This window comes from Perca flavescens, chromosome 9 (assembly GCF_004354835.1).
Source record: "Perca flavescens isolate YP-PL-M2 chromosome 9, PFLA_1.0, whole genome shotgun sequence".
NCBI lineage: Eukaryota > Metazoa > Chordata > Actinopteri > Perciformes > Percidae > Perca > Perca flavescens.
Genome location: NC_041339.1, coordinates 25,290,531 through 25,314,130, shown reverse-complemented (window position 1 = coordinate 25,314,130; position 23,600 = coordinate 25,290,531). Strand labels below are relative to the sequence as shown.

Sequence of the window (23,600 nt, the reverse complement as noted above, 5' to 3'; positions counted from 1 at the left end):
TCATATGCTTCCACCTAAACAATTATTAATTAGTGACAATGCAAGTTCAAGTTAATTTACTGATCTACTGCATATCTAGTTTATAATTTCCGTAGTTATGCATACCTTAAATAATTATAACATCTACAAGATTTTTATTTATATATTAGGTTTACAGTATTCAAACTATACTGAGAATGATGACTTTGCAGCAGATGTAGATGTCCTGAATAAAAGACAAGGATGTGACAAAATAGTTTATAAAATAACTTGTTTTGGAGAAATTAGCTGGAGAACATATTTCATCCTTTGGGTGTGAAGTGATTGACAGGAAGCAGAGTATCACCTATCCTGTTTTATGCAAGTTGTCATCTTTGTATTTCTTTAAGTGACCTTTGGAAACTAAAGTGGTTACTGTTTGACCTCCTACTACAATCTACACCAAGACAACAGAAAATACTGGTTTCTGGTTCATTTTCAGATGCAATGGTCCCAGTCAATAGTTTAACTATAGTTCTAAATTGGTGCTCTAATGGAGTCAATTTTACATGTACGTTATACAGCCAAAAAAAAAACAGGTTTGTCCAAGAAGCCATTACAATCTACACAACAAGCAACATCCTTTTAGACCCTCAATTCAGATTGGAAATATAAATAAAAACTTTCAAAAAAAAAAAAAAAAAAAAAAAAAAGAGAAGAAAGTGAAAACCATATACTCAAAGTATAGTATTTTAAACTGCAGGTAACCATAGCGACAACACTGATGCTCCATGCTACTCTCACTTGTAAAAGTAAGCTCACAATGGGAAAACAGATGACAAACAATTGAAACCTAGCCTCCTTTCCCCTTTAGTCATGGTTTGATAATACACTTTGAAGTTTCCCAAAATAAGAAATAATGATCCTCTGATACTGGGTAAAAATGTTGTGCATTATTATTTGCATGGCTTTTTGCAGTCTGAACTGGTGGTGCGTCAGTTGCAAACACTTCAAAAAATGATGTGATGAGGCACGAATAAACTCTCTAAATTGTGTCAAGTAGAAACCTAACACTTCATAAACTGCCTCAGAAAGAAGAACGGAGTTGAATCATCAACACCTCAACAGTGTCAGCCTTCACCAAACATTTTGGATAGCACTACATTGTTATTATCTGCAGGGATATTGTGATATGAAGTGTTCATTTGTTCACACTCTGTACGTCACCTGGTCTCTGAGGCGATCGGTCTCCTCCTGGTATTCAGCCAGCTGTTTCTTCCACTGCTCCACGCTGCTGTTGGCTTCCTGCAGTGCTTCCACCAACTTGGAGTTACTGTCCTGCAGGGTGAAGAGTTCAGCCTCCAGGTTTATCTCACACATTGACCTGAGGGGATGTCACAAAAAGACACAGAGACTTAACGTGAAGCTGGAATTATTTACTTTATTTTAGTGGTGAGAAGGTAGTCGGCTTATTAGAGCTTTGTTTTTTTCTGAGCTTTCACATACTCATTTGATCTATTGTTAAAATACAAAATATAGATTACATTTATATCATGTTGCACCAGCTGTTTGAAGAAATTTTATATTTGACATGTATTCATTAATTTTAAGAAGCAATAAAGCCATGTACTGTAATGTCTGAGACAGCAATGAATTACTCCGGATGTCTCTTTTAAGCTATCCACTGACTTGTAAATGTGACTTTTTGTTAGCTTTATTATCAATTTTTAATTATAATTTATTAAATATTCTATCTCTCTTTGGTTTCTCTTTTGTCATTCATGTCTTTGAGACGCACGCACCTGTCAATCACTGCTCTTGCACACACATTCACTCTCCCTTGTGTGGGGAGGGGCTTAGGAGACCATTTTGGGCTTTAGTGGAAAGGGGGGAGGGACTGAGAAGTTGTCGATGTTCACATTTTTTGGCTAAGTCCTGGATCTTCCCAATCCTACCTACAGCACCTTTAACTGAAGTCTAACATGGCTACAGATGTTCTTGTCCAGGATTGATGTGAAAATAGTCATCAGCTAATGAGTGCAATAATTACTAGTATAGTAAAACAATGTTATATTACAAGTTCAGTCTCAAAATAATGTATCACATTGGTCAATATAGTAGGTTTACTCAGGTCTTGGCGAGTGGACTTAAAACAATGTGGCTATGGCTGGGTATTGTTCAAAAATATTTGATTCCGGTACCGATACCATTACCGTGACTTCCATACCGGTTCCTAAATGATACTTCTTCGATACCAATTTTATACACAAAAAGAAATTACAACATTACACATTACGGCAAAAATCTTTTAATTTATTTTTCAGCTCCTACAATGTGGGCCTCTTCTCTGTGCGTAATGTGGAGTTTTTCCTGCCTGCCTCTGCAACGTGTTACGTTAGACAACCAATCACAAACATTATTAGATCTTTGTAGAAGCATGCTGCATGCTTATTGGCTCACTGTCGCTGATGACATTTACTCCTTAGATATTGAAATTGGTTATTGAATGACAAGGTATTTTTCGATACTCAATACTTTAGAGGCAATTCGGTCAGTGCCTAAAAAGTATTGAATTCAGTACCCAGCCCTAAATGTGGCTTATAACCTCCAAAACAGAACAGCATATTCCTTTATTAGAATTACAGAGGCCACAGGGTGCTATGGAAAAAATAAACCCACACGGGTGAAGTACTATCCTTTATCAACATGCAGGAAAGATGGATCGGGTCCTGTGTGGCGGTAAATGTCAGGATTCAGTGGGTATATTTACTAATCCAGAAAGCTTTCACACCAGAAGATGGAGTTTAGGAATTAGAGTAATTTCCATGATTACCAAACAAACAGCTTGGCAACCATAAAACTACTCACCATAGCAACAGGAGAAAAAAAACCTGCATAGGCTTATGACAATCATAAAATAAAACCGGCAGGATAATAGGTTGTAAAGCAGCCAGGTAAGAATGTTTTTTTCTGCTTCCTGGTCACAGATCAATAATGGATACTGGGATCCATCTTGATGATAATTATGCTGCCAAGTTCAGTGCCAGGTCTTAAGACACGGGACACATCACTGCAGAACCAGGCAGACTACAGGTTTTTCTTTGAGGTACTTTTTCTTTTTTTTTTTTTTTTTTTTAAGATTGACTCACTGGTGCTCTTCAAGTTTATCAATATGGTTATTTCTTTTTTTTTTTAAGAACTGAAAGTGAGCTTTCCTCTCGCAACGGTCTGTTGATCAGCCTACCTACACTCCAAAATTGTTGCCTTCTGGTTCCCGCCTTAAATCAGCCATACGTCAAAACAAATAGATATAAATTTTCCTTTGTACCCTCTGCTATCTCTTCGATAAATTCTGAAAAAAGAGGTAACATCTGCACTGAACTGAAATTTGAATTTAAATGTTAGTGGTATTAATATATGAATTTGTCGGATGTGTATTGTAAATTTTAATGATGTTGAATGTTTTTGTTGTCATGTATTGTTTGGGTACTACTTTGCTACTGCAGCTAAATTAATTGCCCCTCGGGGACAAATAAAGGTCTTGAACTTGACATTTGGTAGGTAGTTTATGGTGAGTTTTAGAGAAACTAGAATTCAGTCTACAAAGTCTCGGGTAGTAGGGATGTGATGCTCCTCTCTCTGCTGCAGCCACACCTTACTGAGAATCTTTCCAGTTTACAATATATTTTTCATTTTCTCCTGTCAGTTATGTGTCATTTTTTTCAAATAGCAGCTCTCATTTCAGAAAGAAACCCCTCAGCTGCAATGGGTACCAGCTCGGCTCTGTGGATGGATAACAGTTTGTGTTGTTTGTAGAATAAATCCAGAGTTCTGCAGTCTCTACAAAACTTGTATTTTTCATAAACTACTAAAATCACTTGAAAACAATTCAGAAAAAAGCAATGTGATGCAGAATAACATTTAATAAACATTTGTTTTGTTAAAATAACAAATGTTAAGAATTGTGGGCCTTACCAGAGGTATACACTCTTTAAATGCTTTGCAGTTTAATGGCTTGTACTTGTGAGGACAGGCTTTTAACAGTTTGAGTAAATTTCATTCACTTTACAGAGCTCAACAAAGTGCTCTGGTCATTTCGATCTGTTCATGTAGCCAAGCTAGGTGTCAGAGATGGGATTACAACCTTTGTAGTAAACTTGTTAAACTCTATCGGATAGAATTTCCATTCCAGTCCTCCCACACACTGACATCTGCTGCTCTCCCTGTTGTTTTATTTTAATGTGTACTTTATGTCTATGTGTTTTGTGTATTATTGATTGCGTTTTCTTGTTATTCTTATGCAGTATGTGTTGCTGCAGGCCAAATATTCTTTCATAACCAATCCAGAAACCAGATCACACTGAACATACCATGTACAGCTGGCCTCAGAAAGTGTAGAAGCTAAACAAAAACATCTATCTCTATAGGTAAATATTCATTATACTGTATTGGAGTGGACTGGAATGTTTGCAAAAGTGTGACTATACAGCATGGATGCATGTGTAGCATGTTGAATAAAATAAAAGTCTTAAAGTGCTGTTAACAAGGAGATCCTCTCAGAGTCTGACCACATGTTCTGATCATTGCAGGTTATTGGTTATTAAGGCAGTGGTGGAAAGTAAATACATACATTTACTCAAGTACTGTACTACCACTGTACCATTTTGTTATGTTCTTGAGTATTTCCATTTTATGCTACTTTATACTTCACTACATTTCAAAAGGGAATAATTGTAATTTTAACTCCACTACATTCATTTGAGAGATATAGGTACTAGTTACTTTTCACATAAAAAAAAACAACATGATATGCTTATATGATATAAGGGATATCTATACCATCTACCCTGTAGTATCTAAAATTGGCTCCCCATTGAAGGACTACAACATTAAAATGCTCACGTGTATTCGCTAGTGATGAAAACAGAATAATATAATATTCTATAATAATATAAGACTGTGAAAGGAGCCATTATGCATAATGAGTACATTACTTTTAATATTTTAAGTAACATTTTGAATTCAGGACTTTTACTTAAGTAAATGATCTATGTACTTCTTCCACCACTGCTAAAAGGCTAATAGGTAACAAAAAACTAAAAGTGAAAGACTAAGAAACCCAAACTGAAGACTAAACTTGATAATGTAAGACTACATTGAAATGTAAAAAGTACTGAGTGTCTTGCCCATGAATGTCAAATACAAGAGGGGCTTACTATAATAAATAAAAAAATAAATAAAACATTGTCATTACCCTTCAGACAACATCTTTTTGACCCTCTCCTTCTCTGCCGTCAACTCCACTTCGGCACTCGTGCTGCGAAACAGCTTTTCCTCGCCCGGTCCGTTGACTGCGAGCAGCGGCGGAGAATGACGATCTTCCGACAACTCCTGGACCAACAGGGATGACAACAGGAACAGGACATGAGCTCTGTTGTAAAGTTAAAATTAAATCAGTAGCAGTTCTGTTAATATGACAATTTTATTCTGTATCGGCGCTAAGCCTGCTACTGGAAAACCAATAAAGAAGTAGAAGGTTAGACAGACCAGAGTCCTATAATATAAAGTACCCATTCAGAGGACAAGAGCACTTAACAGGGTACAACTAGTACATTTTCTCTGCACTACATCATTTTATTCAGAGTGGGTGTTCTAAATTACATTTAGTGTTCCAATATGCCAGTATACCCATGAATAGATTTTCAATTGTGGATGTTACACTGTTCATACAAGATTAAGCACAATTTACTCGGCTAAGAGGTTTAGGTTGGAGCATGTGACAGGCCCATTACTGTCTCCATATCCAGACCTGTCATAAGAACAAAACGGACAAGACACAGCAGCGGAACAGGACAGAGCTCAACCTGTCAGTGCTCGATATGTCCCATCTGTGCTCCTGTAAACAGGCTTCATGCAGAGCAACCAGCCATGTGTGGAGCCCAGCTGTCTTCATACAGCCTCAGAGATCTGACTGGCCTCTGATTTAACAGGAAATGACTGAGGTACAGGAACTAGGAACTACTGTAGATAATTGATTAGTGATCCATCTGACTGTTTTGTCTGCTTAGAAGCCACTAGAACTAACTAGGTCCTTCATGATATCACTAATACTATACAATAAGTAGTGGCTAATAATTGCTTGTTAATATTAACTCATACAGTTATCTTGAAAGCTAGAAATCAGTGTTTTGGAGTAGAGGTTAGGGCTTCAAACAAGACAGTTGGTATCTCACAGCAACTGAAAGGATCTGCAGCCACGATACAACGAGGAAGGTTCAACTCATTCCTTGGGAGATTTGTAAGTGAAGTAAACCGCTATATCTGCAACATAAAAGTCAGCAGCCTTTGCTTTTTCTTACGTATTTAGGAGTAGCCTATAGTATAAAATAAAGGTTAAATAAACTGTTCAGTACAAGAAGAGCCATTTATCTTCCTCTCATGTCAAAAAGAGACTTTGAATATGACATTACAGCATGCAGATGGCTTGACTCCAGCCTGGCACAGTCAACTCTAACCAATCTGCTTTCATTTTCCTTCCCTGCTGCCCAGAAATGGGTTCAAGCTTCCTTTCACAGTGTTGTGCACCATTTTCCTCAGTTTGAGGCTGTGAGCTAAAAGACTGAAAGAAAGTCTTTTATCAAAAGCACGCAGATGAATTAGCGTGGGCACATTTCTTTATCCCCGTCTATGTCTTTCTTCTTGTGGTAACCTAAACCTGAACTTGTCAACGACCAAGTGCCTCACTGAAGCATTACAACCCTGCACTTATTGTTAAAAAAAAAAAAAAAAAAAAAAAAGCTTGTATTATTAATTTGTGCAAGCCTGAGTGTATTCCCCTGAGGACGAAGTTTTATTATCTATAGCTGAGCAGCTCTCTCTCTGACCTTATGGATGGATATGGAAATAAAACACACAGCCGACTCATGTGGATGAGCACTGTGTCCAGTGAAAGGAACCCAAGAACGGGAAAAATCAAAGCTAATACAACTCCAGTCCGGCCCCAAAACCAAGGGATCGACTGTGCGCATCTCTGAATAATTCATACTGTGGATCATGTTTAAATCATAAATGGGATTACAAATTTACAGCAGTTTTTCCGTATGTTGTTCGCTAACAGGCCGAGTGGAAACAAGGCAGAGACACTAGAGTACAAGCCTGCGACCAACAACTAATTAGGCAGAGTTCAGAGGAATTTTTTTACTTTTAAAAAAGGACAATTCAGTGCGTTGTCTGTTCTCAGGGGATATTTGATGAAGTGTGCAGTCTGGATCTTCTCAACTCTGATGAAGTAAATTCAGATGTATTTAGCGGCCATATTCTGTACATCTTCGATAGAATGTACAGATTAAAATTACATTTTGTGTTGTTACTGTTGTTAACAAAACTTTACATGGATGTAGCAAAAACCAGCTGTGCTTTGAAGCTAAATTTGCTCTGAAGTCAACTTTGATCAGACTCCAGATGAATTATTGAGCACAATAGTCCGTACAACACTGAGAAGCATGACTACGAACACCGCAGTGAAGATGGTTGTCTTTGGATTGCTTTTTGATTGTGGAGTGGAGTGTGTGTTTTTACGCACCTGGGAGAGCTAAGAGATGAAGATGTCCCGTGGTGCATCAGAGAAAGGGAGAGGGGAGAGGCCGACAAGGAGAAACCGAGAAAATAATTACTAGATAATTAAAACCATGCCATTATTTCAACCATACAGTGATCCATCCTGAGCTCACTTCATGAAAGCTTAACCATTCACTGTTTTCAAGGGGTCTTTGTTTCTGCACAGGTATTCATTCATTTTACGTTTCTGGGTTGTTTAGAGAGAACAGAAGAAGAAGAAGATCATCAGCAGGAACAGTGACTGCAACTGAAGGCTGAACAAAGAAAACAAACCGTTATCAAAAGAGTACAAGAGGTCACAGTCCCGCCCACATTTGTTTGAGTGACATGTGAGCCCTGGGAAGTGAGCAGTGAGTGCTTTGCAACACCAATAGAGACCAAATATAGATGCTGATTGAATACATTTATGTTCTTCTATTCTTTACTTTATCATCGACTACCTAAAATACAATTAAAAGACCATAAAAACAAAGAAGAAAAAAAGCAATGCGTTTGTGTGGACATGCATGTTGAATTAACCCCAAAACAGCAACTTAAAAACGAGGAGGCTTACTTTGTAATCGATGGAAATCCCAGATACTTTAAGTATTCAATGGATTTCCTGAGAGCTTTCATCATGACGTCTCTGTGCCACGGTTAGTCTTAAGTACATCTACACTGTTTACTTATTTATCTGAGCATCAGTCCATTTGCTCCCTCATCTTTATAAAGCTCCTGTTTCTACACCGTATTTCACAGAGACCACACACCGGATTTATTTATTCATGCTTCCATGCATCAGAGGTACATGCTCAGGCTTCCCTTGAAGCACCTGTCCTTCCGACTACACAACAACACACACAGCCCAAAACCCACCCTTGTTTTTAGCTGGTTGTAATGCCAAGTCTGTGGTTTAAAATATTGATGACTGGCATTTCTGTTTGCCTCTCTGCCTTTGCACAGATACCATGTATGGAAGGAGATAGCAGAGGAAAAAAAAGCTCCAATCAGCGAGCGCAAATAAATGACATCTGTTACCTGTCAGAGGAGAAACATGGCTTCTGGGTCCTTATACTGTTGTTCAGATGATTTACGGGCAGATATGTCATTTCTTCTACACTCTTTTTTGGCATTTATATACCATTGCTGTGTGGCTCATTGGATCACAACCTTTGTTTGGTCTGACAAACACCACAGCCCTGCAAGATGAGCTCATCAACACCACACATCACGTTCCCAAATGCGTTTTTTGAACTGATATTAAACTGGTTATTCAACAGTATTCACTGTATTAAAGAAGGATATTGTTACAATAATGTGTTCACACAAGACACAGTGCTCTTGGAATTGTCCATGTTTAGGCTTCGTCTCTATTTTTCTTTTTTTAGAAAAACAGAAGAGTTTGCATTTCATTTCAACCTTTTATCCATTACTTTAAGCAATCTATTCTGATTTCTCTCCTCACTTGCTCGCTAGTTTTTCCAGGCACTCTCAATCAATTACAAAATGTGCCTACCAGCACCTCTAAAGTTGCCCAATTAACATGTTATATTTCGTTCAACATAAACCAACGAAAATAAAAGTGACAGTTTTTTGGTGGCCAAACTATTCCTTGGCTGGGACCAGTAACTTCCTGGAGTCTCCTCTGGTTGCCTGGAAACCTTGGCCAATGAGTAATCTGCTACATTTTTAAACATGTCATAAATCAGGTTTTATTTGTTATATTGTGGCTACTATTGTTCTATTTTTCTTTTAGGATTTGGGTATTTTAAAACAAATGTCAACTCACCTTTAATGTCCTAGTGGGTGTATCCTCTATTCATTTTAATATCTCAGTGATTCAATTAGCATGTTATGACTATTTATCCTCTTGACTGTTGCAAATTCTTAAAGAATTAGAAAATTAATATAATTATTACTTCAGAAAAACTAGAAATTAGCTATATTATACTGCACAACACATGACATAAACACAGCAACGGTTAGGGTCAATACTAAAACCCTTAAAGCATCTACTAAAAAATGTAATATATCCCATAAAAATTATTTCATGGTATAAAAATGATTTGCGTCTTTGCACTCGTCAGTTCTGCAATGCTCTCTATATTGCTGTAGATTATCCTTCATTTTTATCTCACTGAACTTCACCATCTCCTCCTTTATCTTATCTCTGAGCTCTGCAAATAAGCCTGAAAGCTGAAGCTTTACTGCATGCAGATCCCCTGCTGCCATCCACATATATCAGAGGCAGAGTATGCTCAAGGCTGCAGAGACAGCTCTGCAGTACTATAGATGGTTACTGACCACGACTGTTACTGACCAGCTGAATGGGATGCAAAATCTTGTGATATAGAGGAGGAAAATAAAACAAGACAAAATACTGCAACGTCCCTCCAGCATTTGCTGTTGGTTCATCGGTTTGCATTCTTGGCTGTATGTTTGCTCCCAGTATTATTCAATAACCTTCCTTTTCTTCTACCTTTTGACTTTTTGTATCTAGAAAAAAAGAAAAAAGAAAAGGTAGTTCCAACATTTAACTCAAGCATTGCAGTTATTGTGTGTTCTTAAAACTCAAAAAGTCAGTGATCTTTACCGTTTTCTTGTCCTTTACAATAACGATCAGAGGTTTTTGGAAAGCTTTAAACAGTACTCACATGATGGTAAATCAAAGCCTTAATGGAGCTCTTAACTGGAATTATAGCCATCAATACTCAGCCGTACGTCATACGTACAATAACCTTGTGTAATCATACTCCATAACAGCTTTGATTGGGTATTCTTTCTATATTACACAGGTTCAGACAGTCAGCACTATGGTGTTTTATAACGCGCAGCAGTAACTCGAAGATGTGGTAATAACCTCAACAACACCTCTGTCTTTGCCCGACACAAAATCAATGACTGCTGTGTTTCTAGAAATTGGGGCAGGCTGCTTGCCCCAGTCCGACCTTGCAGCTCTGTCCAGGTGGTGTTTCTGCGTATGTGTTACCCAACAGGCAAACAGGTCTCTGGTTGCCATGGTAACAGGATGTAACATCAATGCTTGCTGACTCTGACCTTTGACCTCTGTGTGTGCAGTTTGACTCTGCACTTTTCACTGAGGGCATGAATTCAACCATCCAGCTTATTACGTTATCTGTTTTTTCTTCTTCTAATTTACAAACATTTAGATCTCAAACTAAGCTGTTGTCATTGACTCCTAGTCTGAAAAATTAGAGACAAGATATTAGAGTGATCGAAAAGAAAGTAGCTAATCAATGTCAAATACACTGAGGCATTAGGAAACTGAGCCCTAATCTGATTTGAAGTGTTTCAATTAAAAGCTAAAGTGCAACCATCAAAAAGGACTTTTTACACATCACACTCAATCAACCTAAAATATATTTTGATTAAGAGTAGAATAACAGTATTTTACTTAGTTTGGAGAGTTATATAACCCAGAAAGCTAGCTTTATTTTTTTTAAGTTAAAAGATGGAAGGTGATGGAGGGGAAATTACTGATTAAGTTGACTTTTGACGTATAATGCCTTCTTCTGTACAGCTCAGTCCAGCATCAATACTCTTGAGAAAAGTGGTCCCCCGGCCTTGATTAAAACAATATTTAATACAACTTTACCATTAAATGACAGCTAAATTGCCGTTTTTTTTGTTCAGTTTGTGCATCAGACTTCTTGTGCTGTTGATTTTCTTGGTATTAATGCACCGTTTTGTCATATCCAGCAGTGTTCTCTTTCTGCTCTCGCTAAATAAATAGATAAGACAAACCATCAGCTCTTATCGGAGTGTCTCAGAGCTGAGGTCACGGTGGGCAGCGTGAATGCACACACACACACACACACACACACACACACACACACACACACACACACACACACACACACACACACACACACACACACACACACACACACACACACACACACACACACACACACACACACACACACACACACACACACACACGTGTCCTAGTAGTTAATTTTGATGTTGTAATGTCAGATGAACTGCCCCAGAAAAAAATATCATTCCGTGTCATGTGATCTACTTGTAATGTCACTACACTGCGTCTTGTTTTGTAAGGGGGAAAAGGTGAAGGATGAAAAGTTTCCACTACAGGCAAACTTTTACTTCTCCAACTGAACCTCAAAGTTATCAAGTCCACCAAGAAATCACCAACAGGATAAAAGCTGGCCATTGTCCTTTCAGCAGCAGCCAGATTCTCTTCAATTATAGATGATTCAGCTCTCCTCCATTCTCCTGATCCCTCATTCTTCTTTCTCTCAGTCCAGGCCATTACTGCCCCACCAAACACCTTCAGCGCCAGCGTTTCTTTCTGCCTACCATATCCATTTGTCATGCATGAAATCTTTTAATGGAGTTAACCAATGGGAGAATAATGGAGTGGCCAGATGGGAATATATCTAATCCCTTGTGATTCAGTATATGTTTAAAATAGAAACAAAGCCACTAAGTTCATTGGGGTATTACTGCTCTGCTCTGTTGTAATGGCGTGAGGGTTACAGACACCATCATGTCCCTTTAAGGTCCTGAACCTCAAACTGTTGACCATTAACCCTATTAAAAAGGCCATAGCTAGACCTTTTCAGATTTAAAAAACATTATAATATATTTATTCTAAAGTCTGATCAACAAACTTTTCATAATTTTATAGAATAATATTAGTGTTTTTTTAATCCTTACCAGCAGTGGCAGTTCCCTGGTGTCTGTACACACTGGACAATTTGCTTGTTATAATGGTCACACTATTATAAAAAGAAAATCCTATTTTTATTACTCCTCATTACCTCTAATTCTTTAAATTGGAATGAAACGATCTTCCATGCAGACTGTTTTGGTTTATATCCATGCCATTTGAGAATGTTTCCACCACTACAGAATAACGGCAGTAAACAAACATCAATTGTGGTGCTCAAAGCATCTCAAATATCAATTTAAGAAACTTAACAGTAATGTCTTTCCAGAAACAATGTCCTGATTACTTAGGATAATCTACAACCCCCCTGTGGGCAGTTTTCAACACTTTCTTTTCCTTTCCAAAATAGTTCTCACTAAATGTGTTTGCAGTAAAAGTTTTTTTTAGATCAGCAAATGGAAAAGCTTTCATGGGGTGATTTATTGTTATGCTATACAATTACTAATGAATAAGCATATCAAATGCATGTATTACTATGTAAATGTTCCCTTATTAACTTATTTTGGCTGATTAGGGCTTTTGTCAGATCTCTTATGATAACTTATAGCTTTGGTTATTTTGAGTATATGGAGTTTCCATTTTCTACTTGGGGAATTCTCTAATCATACAGAAAAAAAAATAACTTTAAGAAAGTAGAGTTTTACCTCTGGAGCTGCAATGTTGAGCGCAGGGTTGGCTAGTTCAAACCTCTCCTGAGATTTCTCTCTGGCCAGACGGGCCGTCTCCTTCACCTCCTTAAACTGCTCTGCAAACTGCAGGTGGACAGAAGACAGAAGTTACACTGTCTGCCAAGATAACCTGGAAACTCAAACAACATACAGTACCTACATCATCCTTAGATCTTCTTTTGGTACTTGTGCATGATATTGTAAGTTCATTTAGAAAAATATCTTTGACTTCTTGGCCTTATCACTTATGTATCATGTGGGTTCATTCTGGAGTAACACAAATATTTGTTCCATTTATTGTCGAGGTGCTGTGACCTTGGACACCTTTCTGTTCTTCATCTGTAATTTCATTATAGTAATGATAATAACCACATCTTCTGTCTTGATGACAGCTGAATTTAATGTAAAAGAAACACATCTATGTGTCCAGATGTCATGTTTTCTCACAGTAAAATCCAAATCTTGCAGATAAATAAAATAATAATAATTATTGTGGGAGGATATGTAGGACAACCTGCATCATGGTTAGGAAAAGATACCGGAGACGTTTTGTGTCTATGTGTAAATTAAATCCAGCTGCATCAGACACAGACAGTATAAAAGATATGTTAATATGAATTGAAAATGGGGGGACATCATCATATCACTGTACTCTCTTGCTGCATAGTTCCTCTTTTTCACCCTCAACCTCTCTGTGTAATATCTAATAAATGAAAAACTCTGAAGTATTGAAGTATTTTGTTTGAATGTTGCCGCGGTGTGTGTAAGCGGTGTTTACCTGCTGCAGTTGCTGCTCCGTGGAGAAGCCCAGGCCGTAGACGGTGTTGGCCCTGCTGTCTGCCCACTGGCCAAACTTCTGGGAGGTTTTGGTGAAGGTCATGTTGGGGGTGATGGTACTGTTGATGATGGCCTGACATGACAGACAATAAAACAAGTAATAAATAACACGAACAACAAAAGTTTTTAAGGTGATTCAAGTGGGAAAAGTGGGACATTGTTGTGATTTAAAAAAAATTAAATAAAAAGCATGATCCTGCAAAGAAATACAGGATATATACATAAAAGCAGAGCAAGAACAGAGAGTTATAAACATGTATTATCAATATGCACACTGGAGGGTGTTCAGCCACAATCTATAGAGGGTCAACCCTAACATAAATCTGACATACAGATAGAAGAGAAATTATTGTTAAATGCTATATTTCTTTTTATGATTTATACTTAATCTTTGCTACAAAAATAAAGTTATTTGTTCACTGGAACACATTTATTATTCAGACTTATCATTTTTGTTTTAATATTATTTACAATTTCTTTTTAAATCACATTTTCTATATTTTTTTCAACTGTATTTAGAACATTGTTTTCACTTCATTCATTTCTTCAGTATCTGAATTTTTAACTAAATGTACAACTACATTAGCTGTGATGAAGGTGCATTAACTGCTGGGGTGCTGCAGTTCCATGTTAATCATTAATCAAGCTACGTCACATGCTTAAAATACCTTCAAAATAGTATTCACAATATTCAGAACCAACAAGAACATTAATTTATGTCCCCCTTTAAATGCCAAATTTATTTCAGCTCATTGTTATTTTTCCTTTGCATGTACTTGACCAGAAAATATGCTGATTTTCATCTGATTATCAAGAGGCCAACTACTCACTGTGCAGCAGCTGATTACAGTAATCAGGCTGGTGTTTGCTTTCAGTTCTATGGCTTTCTTTAAGATCATTAGCAACAATAAATAACATGGCAAGATTAATTCCATAATTCACATTTAGATAATGTAGTCGTCCGAATCTGCAGTTGTGTCCTTTACAGTTAAATACATTATAGAGGTCTACTGGAGAACATGCGTGCAAAAAAATAAAAAATAAAAAGCCAGCCAGCCAGCCAGCCAGGCCAGAATAAGAGCTAAGTGAAAAAGCTTGTTGTGGTGTGCGTTGATCTGTTCAGAAATACTCTCTAGCGAACAGTCTGATGAGTTGGATTTGTTGCCAAATGTAGATTTCTTTGGTCTCTTCTCCAAAAGCCTCAAGTCTCAGGGAGCAAAATTGGCACAATTGGCTGATAACTACAAAGAGTTTTCATTTAGGTGCTGCTAAAATATATGCTGTCAGTGCTGGGACTCCCGGGTGTTTTACTGTTCTTGTGGATGCGGTATTACCGATGAGAGTGTGCTATAAAGATTCTTGGACTAACTAATGCATCCACACCCATAACAGCCACAACCAAATGGAAAACAGATTTATTTACATTTATCTGAAGAATCTGCAGGACAGGGTGCACAGAGGGAGGTAATGAGGATTTGATACAGAAGAGTCCCTACACTAATGTCATATTAATACTAATACCATATGATAAAAAAATTTCGATTCGAGTTTTCATGGAGTCCCTTGTGCTGGCTTTATTTGACAGAAATATATAATCAATTTTAAACACAGACCACTTAAGAATCAAACAATGCTGAAAAAGACTTGGTTGAAGTGGTTGAAAGGACGATTTATTGGTACTTAACATTTCTCGTCTTAAAAGACTAAGCAGAATGACTTGCCTTTTTGTGTGTCTTGACCTGAAAACCAAATATAATATAATATGTGTGATGTGAACATATGAAGTAGCATGTATGCATAGGTTTCTGTGCAGTCATGTGTGTGGTGGGCTCCCACCTTTGTTCCGCCAACGCTGATGATGCGGTAGACGCTACGGCTGGCATCGTAGAAGAAGGACACGGTGACGGCGTGTTTGCTGGCCGGCAGCCAGTTGCGCTTAGTGGCCGGGTCGATCTGGAAGACATGAGCTCTGGCGCTGAAGATGGGCTGCTCCCTTAAAAACACAACAGAACTTAAATGTTGCAGGTGATTTAGTGTCACGTTCATTTACAAAAACCTTCTCAAAAACAACTTCATTTTTGCTTTATAGCAAAGAAAAAAAATAACTGAACTTTGAGGAAACAGGTTTTAATAAATAAAAGATTGACATCAATAGAACAATTGAAAACATGAGTGTAGGAATTATGAAAATTCCTTTTGGAGAGCATCTCATTTGGTGAAATGTGCTATTAATCATTTTGTAACAGCACAAGTCACTTTTTTGAGAGAGGTGAATGAATCTCTCTTCTGCCTGAACTCTTCATTTGTCACTCAGCTTTGTCACAAACAGTGAGGTGAGCCTGAGGTCAAGTGTTACACGCCTGAATTTTAAGAAGCATAAATCTGCCTGCATGTGACAGTTGTCGCTGAGCCAGTTTCTCTGCGGAGAAACTCACCTCAGGGGCTCCGAATATAAAGATGAGCGAGCAGACTGTCATCCCAAGTCTAATGCAAACTCTATCCATCATTATTATACGCTGATCTGAAAGTTAGTTAAAAACTACAAAATAACTTTAACATTACATTTTTGAAATGTATTTTTCAATGCTCTGAGCATCACAACTTCCATTCATCTTTATTTTATTGAGGTGGTGGGAATATCAGCAACAGATATCTAAAAACCAAGACAAATAAAACCAAACCTCAGGCAGAAAAACTGCTTTTGCGTGTGAGTTGTGCACTACACCAAGCCCAATGTTTTGTCGTCAATATTCTCCCATAACGTTTGCTTGTTTATAAATATACTACCTAGTATGGGTATCTTTTTGGATGGTATAATTTTTCAGAAAAAGCAATACATTTCAGTTAATAAGCTATCATGTGCTGCTTTATGAAATAATTAAGGCAACAATGATAAAAAAAAAATACATTCAGTTATCCTTATGACCTATGCAATACTTGGAAAAAGGAAATATCACACAAGAAACCCCTTTTTTAGTACACCGATCAAAGCCAAAGGGCTAAAACATCTATACACATCACTAAAATTAATGGAATATCATTATCATCTTGTTCATCTGTTTGAGTGCAAATCATTGACTTGTTTGGCACTTTGAGGGCCCCATTAACGATGGATAAAGCTATAGATAGGGCAAAAACAATTGTTTTTTTTTTTTTTTTTAGAAACCTTGGGGTCACTGCTGTTCTGGTGTAATGAGGCTATTTGTGCAAATGAAGCTGAAGATTTGCTAACCGCTAGCAGTCTAATTAGCCATCCTGCTCTCTTTGAAGAACCATGCTGTGGGGCCCTTACCGTGGATAGAGGCTCACAGGCAATGAGGGACTATGCGGTGAATTCATGCAACATTACACAGCTAATAGAGTTTGCATAATGCCAATGTATGCAATGAGCCGTTCACATTGCAAGTCAATTATATACCGACATTAATGAGGATAATGTGTGCAGGGAGGATGCTCTGTTCTTTGTCTAAGCAAGAGAAATAACCATGTATATAGGTCAGCACTGTCTATATGAAGCATTGTTCCCACTGGGTTTGGTTGGAATTACTGTACATTTGCATACAAACAATAGTCGATATTGTTTCAACACAGATTACTGAAGCTACAATTGACAATAGAAAATAGCAGCACAGCCAAGGAAGCAGATTTAGGGGTCAGTCAGGTCCAGATGGCAGCAGCTAAAATACAATAAATACAAATATGGGTCTAAGTTGACTGAACAACACGGAGTCACTGGACAAAAATTGCCAATGTAGTTTGTGATACACAGCAGTTTTGTTTCAATTCAAATATTCTGATAACTCCCCTTCCACTTTCTCACAGGAGTTACAGACTCTTATTTGGTTGTTGCCACATACAGTAAATAGGATTTCTATGATAGTTATTCAAAGATTGAAAGCTGAAGACTAAAAGGTTTGATTTTTGTTTCAAGTTCAATCAGAGCACACTAGTATTCCTTTAATATAAAAAATTAAAACAATGTTTTTTTAAATGAACCTTAATGGATGAAGATTTTGGGTGCACGTCATCTAAAAAGTAAATAGGACAACATACTCTGGTCAAAGTAAAAGACTTTTTTTTCTCATTTATTCATAATCATTGAGTTAATGACATCATGGGAATACAAGGTTCGTACCTAACTAGCTTAGCTTATTAGGTCTTTGACAAACTGCATTTAGCCTGGTCTACTTCAGTGGACAACAGCCTGATTAGATTACTGCAGCCAACAGCAGTTTTGTTTCATGTTGCTTAGAAAGTTGCTTTCAGCCATGTGAGCTCATTCTATGGGCCTTTTCCACAGCAGATATTTTGACATAATTAGCAGGAAAGGTGCAATCAATAACATTAATAGTGTCCCACTACTGGGTATACTGGCTCTCAGTCATGACTTACTAGGACACTTCAATGGAATGAAGCCAATAATGGTTTCATTTACACCTGTGTTTCTCCCTCTACAAGCCAAAATGTCTGCCAATAAAAACTACCACAGCCATAAATAGGGAGGTATTCAGCGCTGGCTCTTACCAAACTTTTCTTTTAAATATCAAAAGGTGCTGCAATAAACATCCTGCTGTTCCATTACAGTTGTTGCCAGGGACGTTGTTAGGCCTATTTTAGGGGGGGCTAAAGCTACCCCAAAATGTTCCAAAGCCCCCCTAAATAATAAGAACAACAATTCGATTTATCCTCATTCATATTTAGATGCAACAAATGATATATCCAGCTACAATAAACAAAGCCGAAAAGTCGGAAGTTAGACAGAAGTACGCTACAAAGAGTCGTTGTGCTATCAAGATGATGCACCGCACCGCATAGATGCACTGGAGGTGCTGCAGCGCCCTTGTTGGCAAACTGCGATCAAGCCCGTATTACCCAATGGGCATTACTCATTATGGTGATAATTATCCAATCAGAATAAAATAAAAGTTGTTTACAAAAAATGAAGTATCGTGATTGTGTGTTTTATAAGTCAGTATGATGACTGGCCGCATGCACTGTGTAGATTGGCTAATGATAAAGGTGGGTGGGCATAGAGCACGTTGTTTACATCGTACTGATTCAAGATCAGCTTTCTAAGAACAAGTTGAGATTGAAAGAGTGGAATTAATTAGTAACTGATCCCCGGTCAGATTGGGTTGCATCAGCGAGTGAAAGTGTGGAAAAGGGAGAGAAAGCGGCTGCTATAAAAATGTCCCGCAAATAAAAAAGCTTTTTTAAAAGAGCTGGGAATGACGAAGAGGAGGATGTCGAGGCACTAGCCAACATTAACTTGGAAGAATCGCTGCTTTCTACCAGCTACACTCAGCCACAGCTAGCGGTGGCTAGCGTTCACTTTAGCAAAGTTGTTGAGGAAAAAGACAGAGATGAGGCCGGTCATCAGCATTACAGAACAAGGTTATGGCCCCTCAGGTACCATCATCTCTGAAGACCCTGCACTACGGGGACCGATTACAGAGACCGTCCGGGAGGAAGTTATACCCAGAGGGATATTAGCCTTTCAGAATCAGGCGGCTAAATATCCAGCATCTCAGAGGGGGGACGAGGCTGGCGGCAGAAAGACCCGCTCTCTCACTAACGAGGCACTGACCCGACACCTTCACAACGGCGAAACTGTACCACGGGAGTGGATTCTATATTCACTGTCCACTGGAGACATTTGTTGCGTAGCCTATAAAGTGCTACCAACACACAGCAACGCATTTGTAGTAGGGTTTAGCGAGCTGCTGAGGGAGCTTGACGTTGAGGATTTGATCTGCGACTTTGCAAAGAAAAAGACAAGAAATTAGAACTTCTAAAGGTAAGAGCTATTATGCTATCTGTAAATTGACTAGGCTAATATCATCTTTTGTGACCGTGTGACCAGATAATGTAAATATTTGGTTTAGTTTATTGAAAAGCCATGCATATCAGACGTATTGCATCATAATTTTGTGATGCTGCTATAGGCCTGTGTGAGACTTAGTGGTCATGTGCAGTATATGTTGGCTTTTGCAGTTTGTGAAGTTGCAGCTGACTAAGTGACTGTTACTTTGCAACCTGTACTCAGCTGTGTTGTGTGATGGCATTGTTGTATCTTCAGTCAATCACGTTTCAGAATTACTGTTGTGCTTTCTGCTTGGGTGCTTTTTAGTGAATACTATATTGCCATAGTCTTGAGCCATACAATGCTTTGGTATGATATAATTCATTGTAACATTGTCTTGTGATGGGTGAGTCAGATGGCAGTACTTTGTTTATTGAACTGGAAAGGCAAACTTCTTTTTTTGATTATTTTTTATTTAATAGTGACAGTGGATAGACAGGAAAGGGGGAGAGAAAGATCGGGAATGACAAGCAGCAAAGGGCCGCAGGTCGGATTCAAATCCGGGCCGCGCAGCCTAGCCTACATGGGGAGAACGCTCTTACTGGGGGTGTTAGAGGCCGCCCCTATTCATTAATGTTTTGACCAGTAGTGATTTGGCATGTGATTTATGTATGCCTATTATAAAGAAACAAATAGGCTAATCTGTAACTTTAGAATTTGTCACATACTTCACTGTTCTGAGTTCACGGTGCAGTATGCACCGTAACATGTAGTCTACTACTGTGTAGTAGGCTACATGTTACCCCACTGATACACATGTGAAAATGAAAATGATGAAAATGAAAGCAGTCCTACATACAGTACATACAGTATATACAGTAATCATTACTCCAAATCTTTTATTCCTTCCGCCATCAGGTTATTGTATTTAGACAGTAGCCACTTTAAATAGGATCCGTATTAATATCTTACATGATAAAGTATGTAGTGATGCCTATTCTTTTTCTTGTACTGCTATTTTTCATATTTGTTTAACTTACCAACTTATTAGCTGTTTGGCCTCTGTCAGTTTTTGGACATTTTGGATGTTGTTTCATGTGACCACTTTGCATTTCGAAGTCAGGAAATTAGCCTTAGGGTTTAGTTTTATCTTAAAGGATAAGACAGAAGGAACTGAGTAGAAATGGAAGAAGAGGATATGTCTGTCACTTTTGACTTGTTAACATATTGGTTTCTCGACTGGTGGTTGACATATGTGTAGCTCTAATACAGTAACGAAAGATGTGAGTGCAAAGATTTTGCAAACGCAAGTTACACATACCCTGGGGGCTAAGCCCCCCGTCTTTCAATCCTAGTGACGTCCCTGGTTGTTGCTGTTATAGCAGCAAAACAATACAGTTATGTGTCCTGTTGGATTAAATCTTAGAACATTGCCAATGCCAATTTTTTACTGCACATTTAATTTGCAATACATGCTTCATGATAGCACTGCTAAAGAGTTTGGACTGTAGTTGACATGTCACTGCTGGGTTTCGGGTTTTCATCATCATATGTATGTGTAGGTTTTTATGCCGGAAACACCAATCGCAAAATGTGAAAGGCTGTTGTAAAGTATTGTGTGCAATGTTTTTCAACCAGAAAACACATGGAATATGTTGCCACTGCAGAACTATTGTCAGGCACTTCTATAAAAAAAGAAAAAGAAAAGAATAACATGGCAGGAGATTAAAAAGTCACTAATTTAGCAACAAAGTTGGCAACAGTCCATCATCACTTGGCCAGGAAAACACAGAATTTTATTTGGTTTTTAACTCAACCACTTGAATTATTTCTACCTGTAACCTCTGACCAATTATGCACACAAGAAAGGTTGCAGTAACCTAAGAGTTCAATCTGCATCCTGACAAAAACAATAACCAAACACTGCTACAGACAGGGCATCTGTAGGGCAACATGGCTGTTGCCTCCAAGCATTCAATAAATGCATAGTATTCCCCAACTTGAGCATTTCAGTTATCATCTCTATCACCTTTAACAGCCACTGTGCTATCGCCCTTGAGCAAGGCCATTTTAGCAACAATTTATAAAGTGAAACAAATGTTTTGGCTAAGGAAAAATTGCTGGTTCTTTCACAGTCTCTTTACCAATTTTAAGAAAGAAAAACAAGTTTCCAGGATAGTGTACAAAGCTTTTCAGGTAGGAAAGTTTGATCAAAAGGTTTTTGGTAAACTTCAACATTTATCTCACTTGCAAGAGGTAAAATCCTGCTTAATACATCAGACACAAATCAAGCAAAGTAACAGCACCAAGAAAGTGCTTAATTATGCTCAATAAAACTAATGATCTGGCCGCGTAGCTGATAACCAGGATGTTAAAAGGAACACGCTGACTTATTGGGACTTTAGCTCATTCACCGTATCCCCCAGAGTTAAATAAGTCCATACATACCCTTCTCATCTCCGTGCGTGTCGTAACTCTGTCTGACACTCAAGTAGCAGAAGTAGCAGTGCTTCGCCTTCTGTGGAGAATAGTTCCCAGTATGTATACGGTAAGAAGATGGCTGTGTCTCATGTGACCTTGTTATTTGTACACGCTGTGACTATACAAATCACAACATGTAAATAGGAAAATGTTGGCATTATTTTGTCACTTATTGGGAGCAGTAGGCTAGATAGTCCCGGTTACCTCCGGGTTCTGTGCTAAGCTAGGCTAGCGGTGGGTGCATCAGACCGAGTTACAACACGCACGGAGATGAAAAGGGTATGTATGGACTTATCTAACTCTGGGGGATATGGTGAATAAGCTAAAGTCCCAATAAGTCGCCATGTTCCTTTAAAGGCAATAGGCCAATAAGCCAAAAATAACAAAGAATTAAGATAAAAAATAGCTTCTCTCAGGATTTCCATTCTATCATATTCTCATCTTAATGACAAACAATGACTGACTGCTCATCAGCTCCCATGCCGTCACAGCAGATCACACAGAAATGAACAACAAGGCATTCATTTGGCCCGTCTTAATGTTGCTAATCAGCTCAGACAGGATGCATCTCGTCGAGGTTTGATGAAATGAGCAGATTAAAACTGGATTAAATTTTCCTCCTGAGGTGAGGGAGAGCAAACACTGCAGAGCCGCTTGGCAGGCACAGAAGCTGTATAACCTAATGCAGAGCAGTAGCAAGGAGTGTAGTCTGATGTGGTACTGTACACGGACCTGGTCTAATTACCATGAACCTGTTGTATACAGTCAATGCCATGAACCTGTGTAGCCTTTTATCAAATCAGGTGTTGTGAGGGTAAAACCCTGCATGACTAAAAAGGAGAGAGCTACTCATATCTGACAGCCTGAAGAGCGCTCATTAAAGCGTTCAGAAAAATGTTACGCTAAAATTAAAGAACCTCGAACCAGCCCAACATATTTAACCCCTACACATTGTAATTGAGCATTTTTACATGGTGGATTGCACAACCAGTGGAGCTATTCAGATCATATCTTGCTCTTTTATCAGCCATAAATGTGGTAACTTGTCTTCCTAAGTTACCACATTTATGTCTGATAAAAGAGTTGTGCAATACCACCATGTAAAAATGCTCAATTACAATCAAACTTCTGCACATTTTAAAGTACATAAATATTCACAGCAACATATACTTAAGTAACCAAAGGAAAACAAACAATAAAACTCATACAGCCATCATTTTATCATTACTGAACATTACCATGTACACAGAATGATAATGTTAGGGCTGGTTGAAGTGGAGCTACTTCATATACTGTTTGGTAGTCATCAATCTATTCCAGGTCAAATATACATTGTCCCATCCCCCCTCCGTCATACTGTACACACTCACTGCTACACATCAGTGTGTGAGTGGAGGGAGAGCTGTGTTCAGATTACAGCACAGTAATTAAATGGGTTAAAAACATGTTTTTTGAGGTGTAAAACTGTTTCAGGCTCTACGTCACATTTTTGTTTCCCCAGGATTGAGAATCATAACTTCAATGTCTCTGTATGTCTCATAGT

General features: G+C 38.1%; 1 protein-coding gene across 4 annotated transcripts in view; it reads right to left on the bottom strand.

Moving 5' to 3' along the window:
• The window catches only part of homer3b (homer scaffold protein 3b), a 43,818-nt gene that overhangs the window by 10,300 nt on the left and 9,918 nt on the right, over positions 1–23,600 (bottom strand). For 3 of the 4 annotated variants that reach the window (XM_028587150.1, XM_028587151.1, XM_028587147.1), the window contains 6 exons: positions 15,610–15,766; positions 13,715–13,846; positions 12,913–13,020; positions 7,541–7,549; positions 5,213–5,349; positions 1,186–1,342 (listed from right to left, as the gene is read on the bottom strand). In XM_028587150.1, the coding sequence (XP_028442951.1) occupies positions 1,186–1,342; positions 5,213–5,349; positions 7,541–7,549; positions 12,913–13,020; positions 13,715–13,846; positions 15,610–15,766 (700 nt within the window). The remainder of the gene's footprint in view (positions 1–1,185; positions 1,343–5,212; positions 5,350–7,540; positions 7,550–12,912; positions 13,021–13,714; positions 13,847–15,609; positions 15,767–23,600) is intronic. The other variant, XM_028587148.1, reaches the window with a different exon arrangement.